The sequence below is a fragment of the Lepidochelys kempii genome, chromosome 2, assembly GCF_965140285.1.
Source record: "Lepidochelys kempii isolate rLepKem1 chromosome 2, rLepKem1.hap1, whole genome shotgun sequence".
Classification (NCBI taxonomy): domain Eukaryota; kingdom Metazoa; phylum Chordata; order Testudines; family Cheloniidae; genus Lepidochelys; species Lepidochelys kempii.
Window position 1 is genome coordinate 216,114,942 of NC_136381.1, and position 19,904 is coordinate 216,134,845.

The 19,904-nt window shown below is 39.9% G+C and overlaps 1 protein-coding gene across 2 annotated transcripts in view; it reads left to right on the forward strand.

The window, feature by feature from the left end:
• The window catches only part of DGKB (diacylglycerol kinase beta), a 452,380-nt gene that overhangs the window by 264,104 nt on the left and 168,372 nt on the right, over positions 1 to 19,904 (forward strand). For both annotated transcript variants that reach the window (XM_073333808.2, XM_073333809.2), the window contains exon 20: positions 16,746 to 16,810. In XM_073333808.2, coding sequence (XP_073189909.1) covers positions 16,746 to 16,810 — 65 coding nt within the window. The remainder of the gene's footprint in view (positions 1 to 16,745; positions 16,811 to 19,904) is intronic.

Here is a 19,904-nt window from a genome sequence, read left to right on the forward strand (position 1 = left end):
CACAAGTCACTCTGTTTTTCTTTAGCAACTGATGCCAAAGAGAGCAATTTAAATAGATTCTAATGTTGTCCCTTCACAATACTTAGTTATTAGCCAATTGGAGACTGTGAAGGTAAATTGATATCCTTTTAAGAAACATTCAGATAATAACCTGTGACTTATTGCTTTTATACCACATAATAGAATCTGTCTGCAGAATAAATAGAAATATTTAACCTCAAAACCTTTTAATGTCAAGAGATGACAAAAATATGTACTGTATAGCTCTGCACTCCATACACTGTGTAGATACTGCCTGTAAAAAAATTTGCATAACTAAATTATTTATTCAAACCAGATATAAAGAGAGATGGTTATGTTTCTGTAGGGAAATGTGTGTGACTCATTATAGAGAATTTGACTATACAGATCACAAAGTACAAGTCACATATCTATTATTATTGGTGCTATTGACTAGTTAGCAATGTCGCGAGCTGTAACCTGTTGCCATTTATCCAGATACCAACTTATTTCAATTATTCTTCATATGCTTTATATCTTTTGGAAATAGGGGACTTGGATTTCATACTGTGGGTCTTTTTCTGCCCCTGAATGCTCAATGTAATGAAATCTAATTACACTGATTTTAAAAAAATTCAGTCCCATTTTTCAAATAGCCATTTCTGCACTGGCTATCTTTACTGAAGAGGAATTGATATGAAGTGTCTTCCATGTGTCCCGTATGTTAAAGAATTAACCTTAGGGATGTGAGAAATATTTCATATAATTTTCAACTCATACCGTTATGGAAGTGCCAGTTATGGATTTATGGTGTTTGGTTCATCTGAGTTTTGCACTTAAAACAAGGATTTTTTACATATCAAAAAGACAGTGTCCTCCTAAAAACTACAGTTTGGGGAACAATGGGAGTGAAGCCAAGGTGACATCAGGATGAAGGAGACCCTGTAAACTATTAGGGGCCACCATCTTCTCTGAGGGTAGTTTGGTTATGCTCCCATTGTTCCCAATGGGAAGCCGTGGCCATTTTAAAAGATGGCAAAGATGAGGACATTTGTGGCTTCAGTCCCCATTGAGCATAACAGGAGATGGCATACATTTTGAAAGAGAATAGGTCTTCATAAGTTTCTGTGTTAGATGCTCATTTTTCTTCAGCCCCTGCTGAAGCAGAAGTTTTCAGTTATGAAGAATAATGATAAAAATTACCATTAATCTCTAGTACAGTTTTTTGAAATCTACTTGTTGCAACAGATTTACTGAATACTCAGAGGATGGTTTGAAGGAGAGTTTGAGGCACTCAAACAATCTTAACTCCACCCTATAGTGACATGATGAAAAACGGAAAAAATCAAATGTGTCTTTAAAATGTTTTTAATTTAATCTAGGACTACACACTAAAATAATAATTGCATGGTTATGGAGTCATTACAGTTTGGGGTTTTCTTTTCAAGTTTCATCTTAACACTAGATTCCCTGGGTTTATAACTTTTGGGGGGATATTTACAACATACTGTAATATTTTTACTCTTAAATTACTCATATATTCAACCTTAATTGCAGTTTAATGTAGTTTGTATCAGGGAATTATATGAAGTTCCCTATTCTATCCTGTCTTTAAGACAAAATGGATGTTTGGCTCACCAATCACCAGTCCATTAGAGCAGACAGTGGGAAAGGCAAAGAGCAGTATCAAGATTGTTAATCAGAGCAGCTCAATTAAACAATGATGATCAGAGCAGTTATATAAGGTCTTAGTAACCTTCCTAAGGAAAGAGGCTTGAAATACAAGGGGAGGGCCTGCAGTAGTGAGAGGAGTGAGTCAGGAGGAAAGGAAGAGGGCCTATATCTAAGGCTATGTCTACACTACAGCCTATGTTGGCAAAACTTGTGTTGCTCAGGTTGTGAATATTTCACGCTCTCCCCCCCCGCCAACAGACCTAGATTACACTGTGGCAGGAGAGTTCCTTCCACTGACATAGCTTATGCTGCACGGGGAGGTGGTATTTTTATGCCAGTGGGAGAGCTCTCTCCCGTCGGCAGAGAGCATCTTCATCTCACGTGCTGCAGCAGTGCAGCTGTATCAGCACAGCTACGGCGCTGCAGTGCTGTACGTGTAGACATGCCCTAATACTGAAGGTCTGGCGAATTAGGAATAATAGCATACAAGACAAAGATGCAGTAGAGAAAAAAGAAAGGCCTAGGTCAAAATGAAGAAGAGTGGCCTAGGTAGAGGTAGAATTTTGAGCCGTGTAGCAAGAGAGCAAGCAAGGGTCATTATACAAAAAGTAAGACAGAGTCTAAGAGCAAAGGGGAGCTATAAGGGTTGTGAAGAAGAGAGTGGGGTTTGGAAGTCTGAAGTGAAGCAGAGGGGTAAGAGACCATTGGTATTTGAAATGTCTAACAACCAGCCCTAATTTAGGAGTGTAATTTTTTTAGTGAACTACACAATGCAAAATTATACATTTAAGAATTGTGGGAACTTTCTTTTATATTAAGATTTTTACATTCTAACAGTTGTTGGCGCAGAACGAGATGACCTGATTATACTAGATAATATTACAACATAAAATATTTGAATTTCAAATGGAAAAATACCACTGAATGTGGGAACCAGTGACTGATTTGCCACCTTTTTCAATTAAGAGAAAAATATCCTTTCAGACAGTTAATCAATAAGAGATGTCCCAGTGGTTTTCATAGTTCTTATACAAATATATATCTACTATGGAAACAAATTGATAACATACGTATGCATAGAAAAACGATGGGCTGTGTTGCTAAAGCTCTGACTAACTTTGGCAACACAGTGAAATTTCTAAGGAGAAGTCAGGTAAGAGTTTATGACTCCGTCCCTATCAAGGAAATAAGTATATATAATTTATGAAGATGTAGGGTATAATTTACACAGGACATTTCAGTGTCAGTTTTACCCAAGATGATGAAAAATATCAGTCTTTCTTTGTCAGAAAAGGCTTGTACACGCCTTTTTAAAAATTTCAAAACACTAAAATATGCTGTTTGTTCAGGCGTCAACTTTATTATTATTTTTGAACATTTATATTACGGAAGGCCACAGCCAGATTGAGCCCATTGTGATAGGCATTGTATAAACACATAGTAAATGACAGTTCTCGCACAATTTTCTTTGTTACTGTGAGTTGTTTCACAGTATAGTAAAATTGTGCTTACTAATGGAACTTACTGGAGGGCCACCCACTTCCTCTCCCAACTTAATGTTCAAAACTACCTAGAACCACACGTGAAGTGCTGGATGCTTGTTTCAAACCAGGTTGAATCTGAAGCTGCTTGTCTGCTTTTTTACTTATATGAACTATTGCTGTATGTGCCAGAAAATCATCTGCAGTAGCAGTCGTGTATATTGCATTGTATTGATTACACTGATTTCCAGTTCAGGCAATGACCTTGACTGAATTCTGCTCAGTCACTGTAAAATATTTTCTGGCAATTTCAGAGCAGTTCCCCATCGGCAGTTATCAGAAACACCTGGAAATGTTTACCACAGAAATATTTAGTGTATTAAATAAAGATCTCTGAGCAACATATGATGGTGATGATACTGTAGTTCCTTCGTCTTTATTTGGCCAAGCTAGCTGACTAGCATGTGATCACTGCTCTACTCTTCTCTTTGCTGACCATGTAATCAGTCAGCATGGCAGTCTGGGTCCAGCAAGTTCATCTGCACAGATAATTCAGTTCTATCGTAAGTTGTGTCGTTGTGAAGATTCACATGTATGTCTTCCTGTTGCCTTTAGATCACTCTACATAGTCAGGACAGCAAATATTGCACAAATACCTCCTTTCCTGAAAAATGGATTTCACTTTGTGGTGTTGGGAAATATTCCAGTTCCCTGTTACTCAAACATGAAGCCCAGGGATTCAACAAAAAGCTAGCCCTAAATATGAGCCTTAAGCGTGTGTTGTTGGTTATGACTTCCAAATACACATTTCTCTGTTCATCCATCATTCATAAATAACTGGGTGAATACATAAATTTCATTTTGGTATTAGAGATATTATGTATACTTAAAATATGGAACACCACTTGAATCAATAATATCTTTAGAAACAGAATGAACTTCTTAGGTGTCAGAGTAGCAGCCAAGTTAGTCTGTATCCGCAAAAAGAAAAGGAGGACTTGTGGCACCTTAGAGACGAACAAATTTATTTGACCATAAGCTTTTGAGAGCTACAGCTCACTTCATCCGATGCAGTGAGCTGTAGCTCACGAAAGCTTATGCTAATATAATTTTTTTAGTCTCTAAGGTGCCACAAGTCCTCCTTTTCTTCTTAGGTGTGTCCATCTAAGTGCGGATTGTGCAAAGAATATAATTGACACTAGGAATAGCATTATCTAAGCACTCCTAAATTTGTCCTAGAAGAACAGGGACACAAGATTATTAATCCAAGAAAGATTCCAGCAATTTTTGACTTAAAAATAAATATCATTATTATGGTTTAGTTTGTCAGGTTCAGTTTCACTAAAACCATTCACTAAGCTTTAATGGTTGAATAGCTTATATAATATAAATTGTTCCATTTCATTAGCTCTTTTAAGATGTGGGGATGGTATGTGTGTAATTATTTATACTGAAAAAATTGACAGGTATAGGCAAAGAGATTTTCTGCTCCTTAGGAAATATGCATGTACAGTAGAATGTATAAAGAGCAACTGTGATAAGAGAATCCCTTTATCAAAAAATGAAATTTTATTCTGAATTCACCAAAGCAAATCTCTCTTAATTATGCTTTCTGTGATTTTGTGTATCTAGACTAATCTATGTTAACAACTGAGTTGATATGAGCAAACTCATTGCTAAGGTTAGATTTTCATTCTGATCCCAAAGATTACAGGTTACTGAATTACCCCTTAAACTTCCTAGCCTTGTAGATCCATTTAACCTTAATTAAAGAAGCATCTTAGAAAAATAATCAGCTTGTTTGCATCCAAAGAAGGTGCATATCGGTCATGTGGTTGTTTATTAGCATAAAAATATTATTTAATAGAGATTTTAATCACAGCAAGCTTATAGACAGACATATATTAAATGCATTAATCTTTCTATAAGGTTATTCTCAATGTATAAGGTTACTCCTCTGAAAAGACTGCTTCAGATTGCTTTCCGGTAATGCTAATACCCATTAAAAAGATGAATATATATGTGTGTAAGTCAATCATAAGGTATTAAAGAGGTATAGCAACTTAAGCTTCTTTTCTTCTTGGCAGGTCACTTTGAGAAATGTCCCAGTTCAATTAAAATATCTTTTCCATTTCCTAAGAGCAGATACAGATGTGTTCTGTCCTGTCTCTCTCTCATCTTCACTGTCAGGGTTTAAAACAAACCTGAGCAAGAAGTGACTAAGGATTGTCCAGCCATTTAAAATTCTAGTGTGGGGGTTAGGGTATGGCTAGTATCTCTTAAAGAGAACAAGGGGCTTCCATTCTGTTAGAAGTGTACTTTGAGGTTATTACCTCAGATGTTGTCGAACAATTCATGTTCTTTGTTAAAGCCAGGATTAACTAGGAGTTATATTTATCAAGTATTTATCAGTTACTTCATCTCTGCTTCCAAAATACCAAGGTAGCAGAGGCAGTGATTGGGCAGTAAATGGGGGAAAAAAAATTAAGGGACAGGAGAAATACAAGGGAAAACCTATGATATTTTCAGGTTAGATGGGTGACATTGTCTAGAAAAAGAGAGATGCAGAGAAAAGACATCATCATTCTGGGCAACTATCTTAATATACTGTGTAGATGACTGTAAAACAAACCGCATATGTTAAAGGAAGTAGTAGACATTGGATTATTAGCATCCTATTACTGAAGACTTTTTAATGATCTTCTCAAAGCATCATGCAATAAATCAACTAATTAGTTAGAATAACTTGATAATAAAAGTTTGATATTCAGCATTATCTGCAGTGGAGTTGCTATAGATCTGAGACAAAAACGTTTGTTTTCTTGCAAGAGATTTTTCCTCTTGGAGTCACTCACTGATGTTGCATTGACTCAGAACCGTTAAAAGCAGTAGCTTAATAATGGTCCTTGTGCTTGGGCACGTTCACATTTTTAGATGTTGTGGCTGCATATTAAAACAATCATAAGCCCTTCCTTTCCTTGTTTCTTTCTTCCACCTCCCAACAGGCACCCCACCAGTTGTATCCTAACTGGATAAAACTTCTACCACGTGAAAAGAAATTAACTGTCCACTAAGTGACACCATGGTGGAACAGTGATGTATTTCCAAATTATAATAAGGGATTTCCCAAAACATTTTTATCACAATTAGTTATATATGTGACATTCCCTGAGATGAAGTACTTTTGTTTCACCTCCTTTGCAAAAAAAACCCACAAATCCCATACTTTCTTTCCTACTCCACACCATAAAATATCAATTCCACACATTTTTCTACTCTTCAGAAAACCCATCAATTCCATACTCTTAGTCTCATAACTCACTAATTGTATATTCTCTCACCTGTGATGGTTCTCGGGGGGACCCAGAGCTGTGAGTCTCCTTGTTACCCCCCTGCCGCCAGTGAAAGAGAGCCTCTCTGAGACCAGCAGCCTCTTAGTCACCCAAGCACCCTCCTCTGGGCAAATGTCCTTACTTTGCCTTATGGTTAACAATAGGTGTATCCTAGTCCCCAAGCCCTTTTGAAGCATTCTCTGGTAGTGTCCAGCCCCGCCTCCACTGAATACTCACAGGAAATACCAGGGCTACTGTCCCCAAGGGAATGGTGTATACACCAGCTTGTAGGATTCAACTGAGGATCAGCACCTTGCTTAATACTACAGCACAGAGATATATTTATAGTGAAACAGAAATAAGTCTATTATCAAAGATGCAAGAGCTACTGAGTTAGGATAATGGAAACAAAAGGGTTACATATGAAACAAAATCATAACAAGAAAAGGAGTACTTGTGGCACCTTAGAGACTAACCAATTTATTTGAGCATAAGCTTTCGTGAGCTACAGCTCACTTCATCGGATGCATACTGTGGAAAGTGTAGAAGATCTTTTATACACACAAAGCATGAAAAAATACCTCCCCCACCCCACTCTCCTGCTGGCAGTAACTTATCTAAAGTGATCACTCTCCTTACAATGTGTATGATAATCAAGTTGGGCCATTTCCAGCACATGTCCTTACCCATAACTATTTTACAGTTGGGGACAATGTATACCTTCAGATCAGCGGCACTGCTATGGGTACCTGCATGGCCCCACAGTATGCCAACATTTTTATGCCTGACTCAGAACAACGCTTCCTCAGCTCTCGTCCCCTAACGCCCCTACTCTACTTGCGCTATATTGATGACATCTTCATCATCTGGACCCATGGAAAAAAAGCCCTTGAGGAGTTCCACCATGATTTCAACAATTTCCATCCCACCATCAACCTCAGCCTGGTCCAGTCCACACAAGAGATCCACTTCCTGGACACTACAGTGCTAATAAATGATGGTCACATAAACACCACCCTATACCGGAAACCTACCGACCGCTATTCCTACCTACATGACTCCAGCTTTCATCCAGACCACACCACACGATCCAGTGTCTACAGCCAAGCTCTACGATACAACCGCATTTGCTCCAACGCTTCAGACAAACACCTACAAGATCTCTATCAAGCATTCTTACAACTACAATACCCACCTGCGGAAGTGAAGAAACAGATTGATAGAGCCAGAAGAGTTCCCAGAAGTCACCTACTACAGGACAGGCCTAACAAAGAAAATAACGAGAACGCCACTAGCCGTCACCTTCAGCCCCCAACTAAAACCCCTCCAACGCATTATTAAGGATCTACAACCTATCCTGAAGGATGACCCAACACTCTCATAAATCCTGTGAGACAGGCCAGTCCTTGCCTACAGACAGCCCCCCAACCTGAAGCAAATACTCACCAGCAACCACATACCACACAACAGAACCACTAACCCAGGAACCTATCCTTGCAACAAAGCCTGTTGCCAACTGTGCCCACATATCTATTCAGGGGACACCATCACAGGGCCTAATCACATCAGCCACACTATCAGAGGCTCGTTCACCTGCACATCCACCAATGTGATATATACCACCATGTGCCAGCAATGCCCCTCTGCCATGTACATTGGTCAAACTGGACAGTCTCTACGTAAAAGAATAAATGGACACAAATCAGATGTCAAGAATTATAACATTCATAAACCAGTCGGAGAACACTTCAATCTCTCTGGTCACGCGATTACAGACATGAAAGTTGCAATTCTTCAACAAAAAAACATCAAATCCAGACTCCAGTGAGAAACTGTTGAATTGGAATTCATTTGCAAATTGGATACAATTAGCTTAGGCTTGAATAGAGACTAGGAGTGGCTAAGTCATTATGCAAGGTAACCTATTTCCCCTTGTTTTTTCCTAACACCCTCCCCCCTCCTCAGACGTTCTTGTTAAACCCTGGATTTGTGCTGGAAATGGCCCACCTTGATTATCATACACATTGTAAGGAGAGTGATCACTTTAGATAAGCTACTGCCAGCAGGAGAGTGGGGTGGGGGGAGGTATTTTTTCATGCTTTGTGTGTATACAAGATCTTCTACACTTTGCACAGTATGCATCCGATGAAGTGAGCTGTAGCTCATGAAAGCTTATGCTCAAATAAATTGGTTAGTCTCTAAGGTGCCACAAGTACTCCTTTTCTTTTTGCGAATACAGACTAACACGGCTGTTACTCTGAAAATCATAACACACTTTTTTAAAGACTAAATTTTACAGGCTAACTACCTGTCTAAAGATGTTTTGTCTCACCCAAAGTCCTTTGCAGCATCTTTCACTAAGGTAGGCGGAGATCCTGTTTTATGAATGTAAATGTGCTGTCTGTTTACTTCCTAGAATAAAGGGGTATCATTTTGCCTTCTACTTATATTCCCAATTGTTCATTGTCTGTACTCTGGGTGATAACCTTTGTGGCTTATTTTCCTGCATGCTGCTACCTTGTTGATTTCATGCGCCCCTTCTGACTTCCTATGTAGATGTGTAGTCATTGTGTTAACTTACAATGCTTAATTTTCATGACAATATAGAGACAATATAGAGACCAATGAATAAATATCTTTTGTCTGACAGAAAACCTGTTTGTCAACTCTGCCTTGAACAACTTTTAAAACACATTTTCAGTTTACTTACGTAACTTTTGCATAGTCTCTATCCATCCATTTCACAATGATATTAATGAGCAGCGTGACCCTAGCTTTCATTAAAGACCTCACATAATGTGCTTTGGTGATCCAGAATGTACATACCAGGATCACAATATTCAAGTAACCCCCTTGCTAGTTGGCACTGAGGAGGTTTTGAGTTACATCATCCCAATCCATTAATCCTCCACCCCCTCTCAATATCCTTCAATGCACCAAGCTTGCCCAGTACCTCATAGAAGCTACTCTTGATGGCTTACCTACCTGGCAGCTTTCCTCAGTAGCAGAAGCTGTTGGAGGCAGGCAAACTGCCCTCTGGTCCCTGGCTCTGGAGTGATTGGATGGGATGGAGGAACAGTACTGTTTTCTGGTAACTGGATCATTGGTTGTCAAATGAGTCTCCTGTGGTTCTGCAATTCATTGAGTCTCCTCTTCCGGCTGGTGCTCCCCTCCCTCCAAGCTGGTTTCTCCCCGGATTCTGTGGGGAATGGATCTCCAGGCTTCCTCCCAATACTGACCATTCAAACTCTGTGCTTAGATTGGGCAGGCAGTTAGAGGTGAATACAGGACTTCCTCTAAGTACAGCAGTAGTAGTCCTCCTTTTGACATGCCAGAGTGACTGGTGGGGCTGAGTAGAGAGTACTTTGGTTGCAGGATTTGCTATTTTTATTATTTATTGGTGCACTTGTCATGTTTTCCAGCTGGTACTGGTGTGAGATGCAGGAATATTTTTCTTGAAGTGGCTGACTTGCCTATGTTGCTAGTGAGCTCCACTCACAGCTCAGCATCTGGCTGAATGAGCAGCAGCAGCTTGTTCTTCCCCAACCTTAGAGCAGGCTGGAAACATTAACATGCCCAGCCACAGAATTGTGGGAGGGAGTTTGAAACAATGACCCCAACCCAAATTTAACCCGTTACTGTCCACCATGAGCTGAGCATGAGCTTACTGTCCACCATGAGCATATCACTGTGCACAGAACCAGCCTAAGGAATCTGGGGAGGTTTGAGATACAGCCCTAAAAGTATTTGACTCCATTCACTTTAAAATCTGCACAGACACACCCCTGGAACCCGACCTGGGGTATTCTATCTGCTACCGAAGATCCATAAACCTGGAAATCCTGGATGCCCCATCCTCTCAGGGATTAGCACCCTGACAGCAGGATTGTCTGGCTATGTAGACTCCCTCCTCAGGCCCTACGCTACTAGCACTCCCAGCTATCTTTGAGACACCACTGACTTCCTGAGGAAACTACAGTCCATCGGTGATCTTCCTGAAAACACCATCCTGGCCACTATGGATATAGAAGCCCTCTACACCAACATTCCACACAAAGATGGACTACAAGCCGTCGGGAACACTATCCCCGATAATGTAAACCTGATGGCTGAACTTTGTGACTTTGTCCTCATCCATAACTATTTCACATTTGGGGACAATGTATACCTTCAAATCAGCGGCACTGCTATGGGTACCTGCATGGCCCCACAGTATGCCAACATTTTTATGGCTGACTTAGAACAGCACTTCCTCAGCTCTCGTCCCCTAATACCCCTACTCTACTTGCGCTACATTGATGACATCTTCATCATCTGGACCCAAGGAAAAGAAGCCCTTGAGGAATTCCTCCGTGATTTCAATGATTTCCATCCCACCATCAACCTCAGCCTGGTCTAGTCCACACAAGAGATCCACTTCCTGGACGCTACGGTTCTAATAAGCGATGGTCACATAAACACCACCCTATACCGGAAACCTACCGACCGCTATTCCTACCTACATGACTCCAGCTTTCATCCAGACCACACCACACGATCCATTGTCTACAGCCAAGCTCTACGATACAACCGCATTTGCTCCAACCCCTCAGACAAACACCTACAAGATCTCTATCAAGCATTCTTACAACTACAATACCCTCCTGCTGAAGTGAAGAAACAGATTGACAGAGCCAGAAGAGTTCCCAGAAGTCACCTACTACAGGACAGGCCTAACAAAGAAAATAACAGAACGCCACTAGCCATCACCTTCAGCCCCCAACTAAAACCTCTCCAATGCATCATCAAGGATCTACAACCTATCCTGAAGGACGACCCATCACTCTCACAGATCTTGGGAGACAGGCCAGTCCTTGCTTACAGAAAGCCCCTCAACCTGAAGCAAATACTCACCAGCAACCACACACCACACAACAGAACCACTAACCCAGGAACCTATCCTTGCAACAAAGCCCATTGCCAACTGTGTCTACATATCTATTCAGGGGACACCATCATAGGGCCTAATCACATCAGCCACACTATCAGAGGCTCGTTCACCTGCACATCCACCAATGTGATATATGCCATCATGTGCCCTCTGCTATGTACATTGGTCAAACTGGACAGTCTCTACGTAAAAGAATAAATGGACACAAATCAGATGTCAAGAATTATAACATTCAAAAACCAGTTGGAGAACACTTCAGTCTCTGTGGTCACTCAATTACAGACCTAAAAGTGGCAATACTTCAACAAAAAAAACTTCAAAAACAGACTCCAATGAGAGACTGCTGAATTTGAATTAATTTGCAAACTGGATACAAATAACTTAGGTTTGAATAGAGACTGGGAGTGGATGGGTCATTTCACAAAGTAAAACTTTTTCCCCATGTTTATCCCCACCCCCACCCCCACTGTTCCTCAGACGTTCTTGTCAACTGCTGGAAATGGCCCACCTTGATTATCACTACAAAAGGTTCCCCCCTTTCCCCCCCTGCACCCGGCTCTCCTGCTGGTAATAGCTCACCTTAAGGGATCACTCTGGTTACAGTGTGTATGGTAACACCCATTGTTTCATGTTCTCTGTGTATATAAATCTCACCACTGTATTTTCCACTGAATGCATCCCATGAAGTGAGCTGTAGCTCACGAAAGCTTATGCTCAAATAAATTTGTTAGTCTCTAAGGTGCACAAGTACTCCTTTTCTTTTTGTGAATACAGACTAACATGGCTGCTACTCTGAAAACTTTAAAAGGTGTGTGGACCAGCTCTCTGGTCTACTTCTCTGGTGGTGTGAAGCTCGTAATAGATTCCCCAAGGTAAAGAGGATGTTGTCTGGTGATCCCTAGCTGCTATATTTATTAGAGGGTGGATCTTAAATTCATCGCGACCTCCAGATTCCTGCTGCTGGTTTGTTTTGGGCCTTGCAATTAGTTTGCATTTGTTTAGACCATTTTATGTAACGCTAACTTCACAAAGAAATGGGCTAAAAATATTTTTTTACATGAAAGCTGAGAGTCTTCATGGGAACAAAGGGCTGCCCTGTTAACAAGGGTCCCATGTGAGTCCCTTCCAGTGTCTCAGTGACATGGAATCCTATGTAAATTGGCCAGGCCTGGGTGCAGGTTAAAACTAAAGAATCTAAGTGCCAATCAATGGATCTTGGAGTCACCGGATTCGATGCACCATTGATGCCAGTCTTATGCCAGTCAATTGAAGAGCAGCTCCTCTACTTCAAAGCATATATGTGTGTGGGTACCAGTGATTGGTTTCGTTTATATTTTTTATAAACAAAGTTGTACCCTTTCAGCAATGTTTGTATTAAATTTGTGTGGCATGCATCTGCCTTGTGCTGTGCTCATCAAAATAGATTTTTATGCATTGTCCTTTTTAATCTCTCAGCTCACTAAGTTGCTTGATCTGTTTTGGAGTCAGAAAATGTTCAGGTAGGGGAAAATTTCAAGCAAATTAACCTTCCATGGAAAAATAACTGCCTATCTGTCATCTGCAGTAGGCATTGATCCCTAACTTGTTTATGCCTTGCATTTGTTATGCATGTGTAAGCACATTAGCCTTTTCATTTCATTCATTAGACAGTTAGTCCTTGATTAGTGTTTTCTAGTTTCTGTCAAAGACAGTACTACTTCTTTATTCATTTTGTTTTAGGTCTTTCTTTTACTTTTGCCTTAATATAGAGGAAAGTTAACAATTTAAGTACAACGGTGGTCCTTTCTGTTTATTTTTTTCTAGTAAATATACTTTCACTAATTGGAGTGTCTAACATGTGGATAAAGTACCCAAAACAGTGCTTTCTAGATAGCAGAGTTGATTTTGATCTACTGGCTGTCTTTACATGGAAGATTGGCAGCTCAAGTTTTACTACCAGCATCACTTTGAGGATAAAGTATTTGTAACTGCGGGATTACCTATAATAGTGAATATTTGCCTTGTAAAATTACTTTTCAACTTTCTTATAAATACAATAATACGTGAATGATAAGCAGATGAGACTGACAGGACAATGAGTTTGGGAATACTCCACTGAGACAAGGAAGTTCCACGTGGGAGTTACAAGTGAGGTGAAGCAGATAAGGATGTGTTTACGGTTAGCACAGTTTCTCTCTCTCTCTCTTTCTCTGTATTTTTTATCTTGCTTGTAGGCCACTACAGCTGAACTTAAATGGTACTGATTTTACAGATAGATGAATATGAAAAATAGCATCAATAATTTTCTATTTTTCTATTAAATACATGGCACTTAAATACATGATGTGAATGTGGCATGGTCTGAAGGTTTTACTGACACACATCGGGGATGATATATGTAACTTGTAAGTATTGAAGCTGCTTGGGAGTAATTTGGTTAGCCATCACAAACTCATACTGCTTAAAATCTTTATTCCATACCACATCATCATGTGTGATGGTTGTGTGTGTGTGTGCACACGTGCGTGTGCACCAGGCAAACTGTGACTTAGACCCCTTTTAGTGCTTCTTGAGTGTACCCTATCGGGGACATGCCTGGCTTCCTGTGCCTCACTGTGGGTGGAACCACATGGCCCAACCACTCTTAGATTGGACTCTGGGCTGCACCTTTCTGTTTCCAACCATGTTAACAACACAGGTCCAACTTGGTTTTGACACCTGTAATAGTTTCCCTTTGAGAGTCCGTGATAGCATATGTTTTCAACGACAAAGAAACAGTATCTTCAAAACAAAGCACTATTAATTCATTCCTCAGAGGTACAAACCACTTAGAGCAAAAGGGGAAAAATACAATAAAAAGCCTAGACACTTTTTTACTTACACCTTTGTATGTTCCCCTAAAGTTTAAACCAAGCCAATTCCAGCTCTGGCAGGGAAAAAACAGATTGCCCCCTCTATAGTTTCTACCTCTGTCTCTGTCAATCGGGTGTCAGCTTTTCTGTACGCAGCCTCTTCAAGCTCACCCAACCCCGCCTCCCTTTTCTAGGATCTTTGGGGATTAGATGTTCTTTGATCCAGGCTTAGCTTTGGAAAGAGTAAATCATTCTAAGCTGGATGGAGCCAGACAGGTAGTTTATCCCCCAGTGATAGCTCAGCCATTGTTTCTCGTGGATTCTCACACGTGTTATTGTTTTACCTTTCCTGCTTGGTTCCTTAAACAACCCCTTTTGATGTGCCTCCATAGCAAATAACCCATTATAGCCAAACACAGAGAGGCCTTGTGTGATACTCCCTGGGGGTACTCAGGATTGTGAGCCATAGTCACTACTACATACCCTTAGCATCAGTGAGCTTTGTCTGTGCCTGCTGGGTTCAGCTCCCAGACTCCACCAGCTACTGGCAACACAAGCACCTCTCCTCCAGGCCCCACTCTCTCTTTACACATTAGTGTTGGGCACACTTCACCCCACGAGTCGTCCTAGCATCCCCAGTGTCCAGCCCCTGCTCCAGTGGACGCTTACAGAATTACCAGGTTTGATGTTCCCAAAGGAACAGTGCACCACAGCTTACTAGTTCATAGATTCATAGATTAAGGCCAGAAAGGGTCATGGTGATCATCTATTCTGATGACCTGCCCAACACAGGCCATAGAGCTATAATTCCTAGTGTTCACATTAGAGCACAGCTTTGCTTAAGACGTAACACTTAAATGTCTGTGTAGAGAAGGCAAGTATAAGTTTGTTTTTTTTTAACAAAGAACAGAGATTCATCTGATAGCAAACAGAAATATTGAAACGAAATTGAAATATTGAAATATTTATATGTTTTACATATAAAACAGTCGTAACATGCTTTCTATGGCATCAACTTAATTGACAATTATACTCCTGTTTAAAGAAGTTTATCTCACCCAAAGTTCTTCCCAACATTTTCAACCAAGCCTGGTTAAGATCCCTTTTTCATGAAGCAAACACACTGGCAATTTACTTCTTCAGTGAAGGATGCCAGGGCTTCTTTCACTCCCAGATATACCAGAACAGACCTTTAATCTTTACCTGAGAACTCCCCCTCTCCCTCTGTTTACCTCTTCCTGTTCATTTTCTTTTAAAGTGCCCCCAAGCTCTTCATTACTATTTAACTTGATATGCTAATAGACTTCTGTTGTAAGACACATAACCGTTAGCTAGGGAGATAAGTGTTTCTCACCTCCTCTTTGGAGAAGTTTTTCTCGAGGAACGAGGAAAGCTAGCTTTGAGTGACTTGCCTTTAACTACAAGACCTTAAGAACATAATTTCCAATATACCTGCCTATCTTCTTACATGTTATCCACACGTGCAACTCGCAATGATTCTGATGACCAGGATGACACAGGCTTCCATTACAGACTTTACATGACGTTCTTTGGTGGACTAGTAGGTAAACACCAGAAACTGGGGATCCCTGTAACCCTTTTATACTCCTGTCCCTCTTGGCACAGAGAGGTTCCTGCGTCACACCTGCACCATATAAAGAATCAGTAGAGATATTTCCAGTCCATCACATTGTGTATAAAAGCTTACCTCTTATTTGTTATTTTTAATCCATGATTTTAAAGTGCTTTATATCCTCTTCGTAATATATATATATATATATATAATATAAAAAATATACCCCCCCTACACATTTCTTCCAAGGTGTCTATGAGGTAATAGGACATGTGTATCTAAAGGCTGGGAATGGCTGTGCTCTGGAGATGCCTTATGTAGGGATCTGATTTAGAGATTTAGCATGCAGTCATTTTGTAATGGCAGTGATGGTGGTTCTCCTATATAATGAATCCACTTATTTTTTTTAAATGTGTATATAATATTGGGTAGCCAGATCGTGACCTAGACCACACAGAACTCTATATACAAGACTGTTGAATGGTCCTATACAAATGCTCAGGCTGTATACAGGTGAGGTTACCTGACTGGGTCTTCCATCCTACTTTACCAAATAAAGAGATTTCATAGATGTATTCTGTAGTCCAGCAAAAATAATGATGTGGATAGTAAACCTTCACTGAAAACAAATGCTTGTATGTTGCACAACAGTTAGAGATACTTTCAGCAAAAATAACTCTCTCATTCCATTCATATAAAAAGATGTAACAGACTGTAAAATGTGTAGTAGGTGAATGATTTGGAGCTATATCTGCTTGTTGGAATATTGTATATCTGAGATTTCAAAATTATCAGGGTACTGCTCTGGTATAATGATAGTGCACAAAACATCTTGTGGTTTATGTGCCTCGGTTAGAATTTCGATTTTATATTTTGCAGTTTTACCCATGATGATAGATTTACACATTTCTTTTTTCCTGTTAGGATGCTTCAATTGCCCACAGATTCCACATCATGCGAGAAAAACATCCAGAGAAGTTCAACAGTAGGTAAGAACATAAACAATATTTGCATGTGAATAGGTTGTTTTCAAATGGGTAAGATGTATGTTCCATGAGGAGGTAAATTCTGCATTTTCCTTCAATATATTGATTATTATTACAAGACAGAATGTCACTGCATCTTACTTTAAATATCTGGTTCCAGATTATTCCGATTAAAATCAGCGATATCTGGTATCTCAGTTGAAGTGAGCAGCATTATAAATAAAGTGTTCTCACATCCAAAATGATTGACTCTTAAGATTAGCATGATAGAGATGATGCACTGTGGTATCTGAGGATCCCTGAGTTGACACTTTGCCATTAGGAACTGCAGAGCACTTAGACAGCTGCAGCTGGGGGTCCTTATCTTTCGTTCCTACATACACACTGGTATGTTGACAGGGGACTCTTCCATATATACTCTTTGTGAGGAAGGGCAACTGAATGCTGTTTTATAAATATATACTTCTTATCATTAAGAAGCTTGGGAAATGTCTAAAATGTGCGAACTGAAACTTTGCGTATATCCATGTGTTCCTTTTTGAGTTTGATATGGACTGTTGTTCCAAATTTTTTTGGAAATGTAAAATGTGTTAACATGTACTCTAAATACATCTTTCCTCAATAGACTGCTTACTGAGTAGATAAAATCCATAATTCAATGCTTGTTTGTCTCTCATATTAGGGTAATTTAACAGATCAACAATGATGGGGAATGGCAACATTTCAGAAGTCTTAAGTAACATTTAAAGGCACAAGAGAGGAAAATAAATCAATACAATATATAGGAATATATACTGCACATATTTATTTATATACTTATGAATATATTCTCTCTCTGGGCCAAATTGTGGCATTTACCCACTGACTGGAATTGGGGCCTATGTGGAGCTGCTATGCTCCATAGGGAGATCTTGGAGCAATTGTGCCTCAGGTAAGCAAGCTGCCCTAATGGATGAGAGTTACACAGGCTGCCATTTCTATGGGATAGTGGATATGCTCTCCCTAGTATGGCTGTCCTGCTTTGTGGACCAATACAGAGTGATGTGAGTGGGGCCATTAACCACTGCAGTGTGGCCGAAAACACTGTGCTCACCCAACCACAGGGACTGAGGTTGTCACAAGCCATACACCAGGAGGCTTCTTACACATTCCGTACCCCTCAGCATCTGTGAGGATCTATCATGATCCAGGGTTAGATATATTACAATAAATTCTGCAATAAGCGCCCATGTTATAATACAGTGGTGGGCAAGATGCGGTGCCCATCAGGGTAATCTGGTTGCGGGCCACGAGACATTTTGCTAACTATTGACCATCCACAGGCATGCCGCCCCCCTCTGCGCAGCTCCCAGTGGCCACGGTTCGCCGTTCCCGGCCAATGGGAGCTGTGGGAAGCGGTAGGCCGCAGGGATGTGCTGGCCACCACTTCCCGCAGCTCCCATTGGCTGGGAACAGTGAACCGTAGCCACTGGGAGCTGCGGGGGGCATGCCTGTGGATGATCAATGTCAGCAAAATGTCTCGCAGCCCGCAATCAGATTACCCTGATCGGCCATAGGTTGCCCACCACTGTTATAATCGCTCCTCTTCATAAAGCTCATATATTTTTCACTCCCAAGAAATATATAATGAAGAGAATACAGTGGTTCATAAAGACATATTGCTGGAGCTATCAGACACTTATCAATGCAGGTTTTCTAGACTCTGAAGGTGAAGCTGGTTTATCCGTGGCCCTTCTGCGTATTTTCAGCAATTGGAAATTTTAATTTATAAAAAGCTCAGCTAATAATATGAGTTTCAGATCAGATTTCATGTCACAATAAATTATATGCCATTAATAACATCTGCTGCAGGCTCACCTTGAAATTCATCTATATTTTAAAGATTCTGATGTTTCTAACATTATCTTAAGGAAATTAATTACAAAAATATATAGTTCCAATCTTTACACCTCTTGTTACTGAGATACTGAAAGAACTTGAAAAGGTAATGATATTTCCAGGGGTTAGAAGAGCTCTCATTCAGATGATATAATATTTATCAAAAATAAATCTAAGTATTAACTGTTAAAAGTTAGAATTTGCTAGCATGTTTATAATAGAGAAGTTCTAATGTCAACCCAGTCATTTGTAGATAGCCAGAGTGCTATCTTTAAGTATGATATTTTAGACAAAGACAGTACATATCTTTATTCAGATAGTTTCCTGAAGCATTTTGCTACAGGCTTATCATTTTAAAAATATTTGTTTTATTTTGCATACAGGGGGAAAATGACAAACCCTGCTAATGTAATTTTACATACAATTATCTCAGATGTAGTTTGTTCTGTTAACAGCAGTTTGCATATGGTGACATTCCATAATGATGCTGTAAGATATTATGTGAAAACAAATCCCATTTTAGAACTCCACTGAGCCAGTGGCTATAAACTTTGTAATTTACTAGAAGGTGGCATTTTCAAAAGCATCTCGGTGACTTGGGAGCACAAATCCCAATAAGGTCAAAGGGACTTGTACTCCTAAGCCATTTAGCTTCTTGAAAAAATCTCACCCTGAATTCCTAAATTCTTATCCTGTCTCTGAAAAAAGAATCAAGAATCTCAGGCTTGGAGTTCGCTTAGTAAGTTCTGATTTCTCAGAGACGATGAGCACCAAGAACTCCTGTTAAACTAAGTGAGAGATTAAACATTTCTGTAAGTCAGACCATTGCACTGCAGTTCTGCTTTCAGAAATGCCTATGTAACAATCTGTTACACAACTAAGATGGAATTCCTTGCTAAACAGAATCTGATTTTTTGTGTTATACAGAATAGAATCATAGAAGTGTAGGGCTGGAAGGAACCTCAAGAGGTCATCAAATCCAGCTCCCCTGCACTGAAGCAGGACCAAGTAAATCTAGTCCATATCTGACAGGTGTTTGTGCAACCTGTTCTTAAAAACCTCCAATGATGGGGATTCCACAACCTCTCTTTGAAACCTCTTCTAGAATAGCTGGAATAAGCTCTGAATATCACTTTAGTGACAAAAATAAGTTTTTGTTACTTTAAACAGACAGTACAGGTTGGGGAGTGTGAGCTGGATTCCATCCTCGCTCATGCAC